We start from the raw sequence: 9,446 nt of genomic DNA, 5'->3' as shown, positions 1-9,446 counted from the left end.
CGTCATTTCGGATCCTCCTGATCCACTAACGGGGCTTTTAGGTAGGTACCGGCCATCGTTCTCGTCAAACCCATCGCTTGCGACAAAGGGCTCGGCGGGTAAAGTAACTTACACACACAGCCCACCGAGTTTCTCGCTAAATCTTCTCAGTGGGTCGCGTTTCTGATCTGGCGGTAGATTCTGCGAAGCACTGCTCTTGTTAGGGTTAGTGTTAGCATTGTCGTCAGGTTATAGCTCCGCGAGCTCATGTACTTGTTAGGTTAAGCTGACATAGCCTCTCAAGGCTTATCAGCTAAAGTAGGGAAAAAAATACGGTAAATGTTTTTTTCAACGTTGTCTTACCGACTAGGCCTCGGAGGTAACAGATTTGTTCGCTAAGGTAAAAAAAAAAACGTAAATTTTCAATCTCTATATTTAAAATTTATGACATGTTCAGTAATCAATACATTCAAGTCCATTTCAATATCGTCACACCAATTTAAACAAAATTAATAATTTCAAACTAAATTTAACAACTAACTGAAAAGATTTAAATCACATGACAAACTGGTACACCCTTCTTGTACAAGAACAGTGTTGGAAGACACTGAAAATTACAGATTCCTGTTTGACTACAGAAAAAATATCCGTCACAAAAAGTAATCTATAAACTACTACACTTATATAGTAATAATAAATTGAAAATACGTAAAACAATGAACGAACCACAACTTCCGCGCGCTGCTCCTGACCGATCTTTATCCAATCACATAAACATTCTGAATAAACTGGATATAAAAATAAATGTTCTCCAAAAACTCTATTCGTCTTCGTCGAAAGCAATAACAAACGTTACAAACTATGTACACATTAATATGATTTTGCTTTTCATGATAATCCGATCGTATAGTCTACATAAATTATCAAATAAAAAAAAAATAAGGATGTCAATTAATTCGTGACCCTAAAAGACTAGTTAGAAATGCAGTATTCATATTTTTGTACACTTTTTCGCTTATCATTAAGATAACACCAGTTTAAAGTAGCCTATAAACAGAGATAATATGACTTAGTTGTTAAAAACAATTGTAATTATGTTGTATAATAAGTATGTCATTTTTAGAATATTATTTACACAGAATTAACAAATTGTTTCCGATTCAAATATTTCCACGCACTCAGCACCATCCCAGCAGTATTGAACAGCACATAATAATATTAAATTTATGGCATTGGTTAACTATATATAATTTAAAAAAAAAAATTGCAACTGAAGAAAAGAAAAAAATGTTTTAATTGACATTTTACACCGACATCATCCGATGCTCTCTATATAGGAACGTTCGGAGCTAAATCTAGGGCAATATTTGTATAAAAATGGATGGTCATCTATAATGTGCATACTCAACGTATATGTTATATTAAAGTATTTCATTCAATATAATTAAGTAAAATTCATACAAATCAGTCAAATTTTAATGTAACAATTAATCGTATTAATTTTATCCTGACACTTCACGGACTGCTCAGAGTAAATACGCATTGTAATTGTATAGCCTCTTTCTTATTATAATTTAACGTTACAAGGTTTACGTTCAAGAGCTTATTTATCAACATCAACGATTTATCGGATCCGATATAGATTCACAGACAGGTTGTCGGCGACGAATATCAAAATTTATTTTATCGATATGATCAGTCCGTCAGTGATAATGTCATTGTCATAGTTCCCTATAAAGAATTTTAGTCCTTAATATCGGTGAGTGTGTATCGGCGCGATATATCGTTGTCGTGTCGGTGAACGAATCAGCCCCGTATATAACTAAAATTAGCTTGATAGCTGTCTTTGAACTATTGTCTACTGTACTCTTGTTAGGGCCACCGTGATCACATTTTATAAGCACCAATGTGTGGGAAGTGTCCAAACTGTAAAACTCAAACACACAGCACACCGTCACATGCACAACTCGATGAGATGCCTAATTTATAACACGTGTATATGAATAAAGGACTCAAACTTACAAGTAACGTTTCGCTTCGAACAGAATTGTACGCCAATATTACGAGTACATCATTATTATTTATACCTTATCATTATTAAGACTCCCCGCGCACTAGGCGGCCTGGCTGCGGCAACCGAAATATTTGAGCAGCCAGTTATAGCAGCCCATCGACGCCAATTTACGATCTTTTCGTCGAGCGATTTGGACTTTATCTCGTAAAAAACACAAAGCAAAGGAAAATACACTGGATTCATCCTCTTTTTCCAGAAAGGCATTCAAAAGGCTTATTCTTTAAACATTTTCAAGATACACATACCCAGACCGGTTTTTTTTAAATACAAAAGATTGTACAAGCATGCTGTGTCATATAACCAACATTTGGCAAGACGAATATGCATTGGCTGCTAAAGCAAGTGCGCGGGGACTGACAGCAGCCACATACATCCGTCAACTACTCGCTCTGGCTGCCGTGCAACAGGCGCGTTTTATTGGCTGTCGCAGCCAAGAGTTCCGGGCTGCTTATGTGCGCGGGCTCCTATACAACGCCATATATTCGTCTGGCTGCCTAGAGCGCGGGGAGTCTAACTATGACCGGCTCCGATGCGAGCCGTCCAGCGAAAGTGATCTGTTTAGGTAAAATGAAATGTGATTTTTTTCAATGACGTCACAAGAGAAGAGTTAGTTAAATGATTGCGTTCAGCGTGCTTAGTGCGAGTTTTCTAACGTTCTCGATAGCGTAAAAGTTAGCTCATATTTGTGTATGGATTGCCTACGTTTGCCGCTAGGGGCGCTGTTCCAACTGCATTGGGTTAACTTTTACGCTATCGAGAACGTTAAGAGACTCGCACTAAGCACACAGTCCTCGCGTCGCGGGGCGCGGCTATATCTGCGTGGAGAAGCGCGGCCGCGGCAGCTCGAACGCGTCGCCGTGCACCGACCGCGCCAACGCCTTCATGCTGGCCGCTATGTCGTGAGGCTCCTCCTGCGACATCACTCAACTTCACCACCGCATTACATACAAATATTTTCTATAACATTGTTTAACAAAATTTTACCTTTTTTTTTTTTTATTGCCTTTGTAGGCAGACGGGCATTCGGCCCACCTGATGGTGAGTGGTTACCGTCGCCCATGGACTTCAGCAATGCCAGGGGCAGAGCCAAGCCGCTGCCTACCGCTTAATACTCTCCACAAGCCTCGTTTGAAGAAGGACATGTCATAGCGCTCGGGAAACACCGTGGAGGGGAGCTCATTCCATAGCCGGATGGTACGTGGCAAAAAAGATCTCTACATATTAATACACGAAGCAAAAACTTTGTACCGCTTTTTATGAAAATTGCGCGGACGGAGGAGTATGAAATTTCGCACACTTATACAGAATATAGAGAAGGAGTGAAAAACGCTATTTTTTTTTTTAAATTGTGCATTAATAATACATTAAATCAATAAAAGAAACTTTACCACGTATTTGACACACACACATATATATATTCTTTATTTACTATCAAACTTTTGTTATTGCTTACAGTCTGTGGTCAAATTGAGAATAGGTTAGGATAGGTTGATATTGTTTATCTGTAATGTTATTTGTCTATATTTGTAGTCTTGGCAAAACATGTGGTTATAGAAGTATTTTATCAAATATGACAATAGAACCATAATAATGTTCAAACTTATAAATTTCAATTAATTATAGTCGAATTTCGACTACTGCGGGTCCACTAGTTACATTTATATTACAACCCGTTTTTCAATAAAGCGTGACAAATGCTAAATGTTAATTCAATTAATATGATTATTATTAATGCATTCAGGTGCACAAACACGCTGACTTAACAGTGTTCTGTAAGTAAGTGAGCTACGTACATCGTCAGCGTAATCCTGTTCTTGTGCCGCTCTGTCATTGGGGAACTTGGGCATGTTCATGGGCAGAGAGCGAGCGATCTCGGGAACGCCTCCGCCGCGGGGCCGAGTTATCTGCACGCCCTCGCCGGCGCTCTCTTCTGTGCGACACAACCGGACAACTTGTAGTACAAAACTTACGGGTTCATAGGACGACAGTTCTATTACTTTCGCCATTCATAAAGCAAGTATGTATTGTAGATGTTGTATTTGTTTGTATAGAGGTGTAAATTGATAGAAACGGGAATAAAGTAATAACCTAACGTAGACTGAAAGCATTGTTTAAATAAATACTAATATATTGGACGGAAACGAGAATAAAGTAATAACATAACGTAGACTGAAGGCATCGTTTAAATTGTGGCGGGTAGCCATCATACAACGCAAGATATTTGACAGATGCCTGATACTCGCTTATGACATTTTCAAGATAAAGCGCATATATACAAGTTCCGAACAACAACATTCGGACCGTCGGTCTACCGAGCAATATCACCCGCTCGGTGGAAGATCTTCGCTTTGTCGTCTAAGCCTCTCCAAAAAATAAATACTAATATAATGGACAGAAACGAAAATAAAGTAATAACCTAACGCGAACTGAAGGCATTGTTTAAATAAATACTAATATGCTAAATACTATAATTATTGGGAATGTGTATATACACTATACTTGAGACCTCAGAACTTATATCTCAAGGCTCCAGTAACCACTTAAGACTAGGTGGGTTGTGAGCTCGTCCACCCATATAAGCAAAAACAGAAAAAAAGGTGGGTTTGTTTGTCCTTCTCTCACGTCGGAACGAGACAACAGATCGACATGATTTTATATGGACAGCATTAGGAAACTACACTGATACTTTTCTTTGACAACACGAGCAAAGCCACGAACCGCAGCTAGTTTAACTATAAAGATATAGCAGGATTACGTTACGTGTAGTATCAGTCAGATCGTATCTCGAAGCCTGTGCGACATTGCGTGTGAATGTCCTCTGGCGTAAATCATAACATCAGTTTTGCTTTTTAATCGTTTCCCAATAAGTGGATTACGAATTTTTTTATTAAAACAATAATATTCGATCCTGGTTTTAAAAATAACTCCAATGCATTCATAGAACAAACGAGTGCACACGATTAAATGCGTGCTAATATGATCTCAGCTTCTATTTCATAACATACTATACGTATATTATGAAGTCGTCGTGGCCCAAAGGATAAGACGTCCAGTGCATACGTATCTAGAGATGCACTGGCCTTCGAATCCGAATCGAAATACGTACTTAACAAATATTCACGATTGACTTCCACGGTGAAGGAACAACATCGTGTAATAAAAATCAAACCCGCAAAATTATAATTTGCGTAATTACTGGTGGTAGGACCTCTTGTGAGTCCGCACGGGTAGGTACCACCACCCTGCTTATCTCTGCCGTGAAGCAGTAATGCGTTTCAGTTTAAAGGGTGGGGCAGCCGTTGTAACTATACTGAGACCTTAGAACCTATCTCACGGTGGGTGGCGCATTAACGTTGTAGATGTCTATGGGCTCCAGTAACCACTTAACATCAGGTGGGCTGTGAGCTCGTCCAACCATATAAGCAATAAAAAAAAATACACAATAATCCTGATACTAGATGCACCCGCAATCTACTTCATATGAATTACTGCAAATGATCATTGTGACGAAAAATGGACCACGGAAACATAACGAACCAATAGTCTATTATGCTAGTAAGCAGAAGACTACTTACTTACTATCTTATCTTATTATCATGTCACTCTTACCATTGCTTCTTATTTTATGATCCTGTCTATTTATAGTCTCACAGATATGTCAGTCAAAACAATATGTTATATTAGATTACCTAAAATATCGCGCTGTCTTTTTGTTATCTGTCAACGTGCCAACACTTTAATGTTACAATTTCGTAATGGTGTAAACAAACTCACCATCAGTCTCATAATCATCTTGATCTGATGGTATGTTGTGTCGCGAATCCGTATCTTCCAAATAAAAAAGAACTTCATTATCCAAGGAGTCATCTTCTTGAGGTGGGTTTCTGTTTGGCTGAAATGTCAGATATTTTTTTTTAATATTTAAATAAAAATGAATGTGGCGTCTTGTGAGCCTACACATGGGTATATACCACAACCCTGCCTATTTCTTCCGCGAAACAGTAATGCATTTCGTTTTAAGGGACTGCTATCGTACTCTAAAAACTGAAACTTTTAAAGGTAGACAGCAGCATCAACATTGTTGATGCCTATGGGCTCCACTCACCACTTAATACTAGTAGGCTGTGACATCGTCTACCCATTCAAGAAATAAATAAAGATATAACTTTTACCTTAAAAATATTCTGAGCTTTTTTGACATCTTTGAAAGATGATAGTCTTCTTCTCTGCAATGGAGGTAGTTGCGGTGAAGGAGGGCCATTATCGAGGCTTGTGTCAACTCTCCATTCACATTCACTGTCACTTCGTGCTTTATTGATTATGCTAGAATATCCAATTCCAACATTTATGCATTTAAAAAAACTGGTAACACAATAACGTAAAATACGTAATTGAGAAAAGTAAAAATAATTTTTTGTTTGTATTATGATTTATAACAATTCGTCTTTCCGCATTAAAAGTGTACAATTTCCAAAAATATTCGAAATAGAGTTAATATGCGGAATCAATTGGTATCACCAGTATTTTTCTCATAAATACTGTCAAAAGAGCGTAGTTTAGTTTTTTTTTTTTAGTTTACCTATGTTTTGACTACTATCAACAAAATTAATACATAAATTTATCTTACTTTAAAAGATAGATAATGTAATTGATAAAAAATAAACGTTGCAAAGATGATTAATATTAAAAATATCACACATATTAAACCTTTAAAACACTCTCCTTAAAACCTTTAAAACTAGTGAGTTTTGAGATAATACAGTTTTAATGCGCAAAGATGAATTGCTTATGAATATAGAATATATTATAGATATAAAGTTGTATAATAACCTTGCCAATGTTTTATGATCCCTCTGAGCTCTTTCTTTATAAGCTTCAAATTCAGAGTACTTTTGTTCTCGAAACTGTCTCACAGTATCTTCGATGGCCTCTAGCTGTGATTCGAGCCTTTGATTAAGCTGTTTACTAAGAGTACCAATGACTTGGTTATTTAATGGCCAATTTTTCTTATTATTAAGTATAAAATTATTTGTATCCATATTCTCCTTCATTTCAATATCACTAGATAACTCTGGCACCAAAATATTAAAGACTGGTGAATAATTATTTGATTTCTTAAGGGAGTTTACTTGTTCATGGGTTGTCTGAAATTAATTTTATATTTTATATGATTAATTAATATTTAAAATATATGCAATTATATAAATTTTGAACTGTTACTGTGGTATTTTAAATTTGTATGCAGTATATTTACTGCAAGCATGTTAGTATCAAACACAATAGTTTTCTTACTAAACCAAACACTGTCCAATAATGAGAAATGAATTCAGAGTGCAATAAATGATGCTCATGTTAGCAGTTTACTTACTTAAAGTAAGTGTATAAGTTAGATCAGTATGGTTTTATTAACTTTCATCATCCCTTACATGTCATAAGCATATTTTATCAAAATTTAACTTTTTTAACTTTTGTGTTCTGTTTATTAGTATTTTATCAATTTCATTATTACTATTGTAAATCTAAAATCTGAAAAGAAACTGCATCTATGTAGCATGTATATATTACCAGTAATAATACATTTTTTGGGTAATGTATAGCCTAATAAGTGTTAAGTCATTGACACTGAAGCCGAATATAGACAACCAGTGAAGTTATGAAATGAAAAAAATATGTTTTTTCTTGTGTGAAAATATCCCACTTCATATAATAAGACTATATGCAATGCCAGTGTGATTACTATGGGATTTTGCCATTAAGTCTGGCATACACTTAGACTCTCCTATGTCAGCGGGTGACCTATCCTATGCTTTCCTGTGTAAGTGTTATCAACTCTAAATTATTATTTCCAAAAAAGACCAGAAAAATTTAATTGGTCTTGAGTATACAAAATACTTCACCATAATTTATTACTTCTTCTTCTTCAAAGCGGTATAAAATAATAATGTAACAAAAATCATTAGGCACTGTACATCAACAAAGTACATTTATGTAATGAGCAAAATATTCAATTGTTTTTCATTTGGACATTATTGGCTTTTAATTGCTGGCTTTATATTTATGGCTTTTTATTAATGATTTTTTTCATACCCTAATGAAGATTACTCTCTAGTGGAATACTTCTCAAGTTAGGTCAGTGGTGGTTAGTTAGGTAGAAATTTAGAAAACTTTTGGTCATTCTGCTTTAGAAATTATAAGCTAATAAATATTTTCAGTTACTAGTTGTTAATAGGTAAACTGAGCTCATAAAATATTTTTAACGTACTTGCATTTGTTTGTTAATTAATACAATAGATGATCCTCTATTGTCCTGCAATAGAGCATACACAGTCATTCCACAGGCCAGGCAAGTATGTAGAGTCCAACGTCCCACCACACTAGTACCAACTAAAATTTGATGTTCTATTTGAGTTTTTAATATGTTGGCAGGAGACGATAAGAGTTTCTGAAATTAATTATTTAATTTCTATTATTTATGTATTAAAAAAATATTGAATTTGTAGCTGTCATGTCCAAAACGTACAACATCTATTAAAACTTCTCTTGTTTCAATGGTTTTATATATTGTACTCCAGCTGAAATTATATTAAATACTATTTCGCTCTGTAATTTGATATGTATGCCGGCTACATGCATCATTACTACAATCACTGTTTATGAATACCTTATAAAATTCAAGGCTAATAAAATTTTGTTGATAATTTGTTACATTCATTTAAAAACGTGTTTGTGTTCTTGTTTTAAATGAAAACTTATTTTATTATTAGTTTTATTTTTAAATCTCCGATGCTTCAACTTGTTTTCGCCTATAGATATAATTATCATCCAAACAAAACTTTATTTGTGTCAAAATAGTACCGCACATGTAGTATGTACAACTTACAAGTTTTAATAAAATTTGCTCATCAATTCAGATTCTCAATCGCATATTTTATTCATTTTTGATACAAATTGTACTTAAAGAATACCCTTTGATATAAGTCAAGGCCAAGAGATGTTTACGGACGGTACCTCACTGAAAAAAATATCCCTTTGTTCGCTAGATGTAAGCTCCAATTTTTCACGATCAACATTATCTTCTACTTTATCACTTTCTAACGAAACATTAAGACATTTACAAACAAAGAGAACCATTGTGTGTGAATATTGATGAGACAAAAATACAATAACACTCTTGAATTCAGCAAATAAAATTAATCAACTTTCAGTGGATAAATGCGTAGGTAGATAATTATATTTTTACTTTGTTTGTGTGTGTAATACCTGTTTTTAATTTATTTTGGTGGCTTTTGGTTTCTGTCTTTTAAGCCAAATCCACGCTTGTTTGTGGCAAAAGGATAAGACTAAGTATCCGTTGGATTAGTTTGATGCGGGTGTTTGAGAGAGATCTAAGTTG

General features: G+C 35.1%; 1 protein-coding gene across 1 annotated transcript; it reads right to left on the bottom strand.

Annotated features, from left to right (window-relative positions):
• Positions 1-394: 394 nt before the first annotated feature.
• On the bottom strand, positions 395-9,329 carry LOC101736979 (uncharacterized). The gene is made up of 7 exons (XM_038015042.2): positions 9,062-9,329; positions 8,316-8,495; positions 6,884-7,197; positions 6,226-6,376; positions 5,828-5,945; positions 3,847-3,983; positions 395-2,964 (listed from the first exon to the last, which is right to left on the bottom strand). Exons 1-7 carry the CDS (start codon positions 9,182-9,184, stop codon positions 2,863-2,865), a joined length of 1,125 nt encoding a protein of 374 aa, XP_037870970.1. The 5' UTR covers positions 9,185-9,329; the 3' UTR covers positions 395-2,862.
• Positions 9,330-9,446: the final 117 nt, after the last annotated feature.

Source organism: Bombyx mori, chromosome 13 (assembly GCF_030269925.1).
Source record: "Bombyx mori chromosome 13, ASM3026992v2".
Taxonomy (NCBI): domain Eukaryota; kingdom Metazoa; phylum Arthropoda; class Insecta; order Lepidoptera; family Bombycidae; genus Bombyx; species Bombyx mori.
Note: the sequence above shows the minus strand (reverse complement) of the source record. Positions and strands in the feature narration are given on the sequence as shown.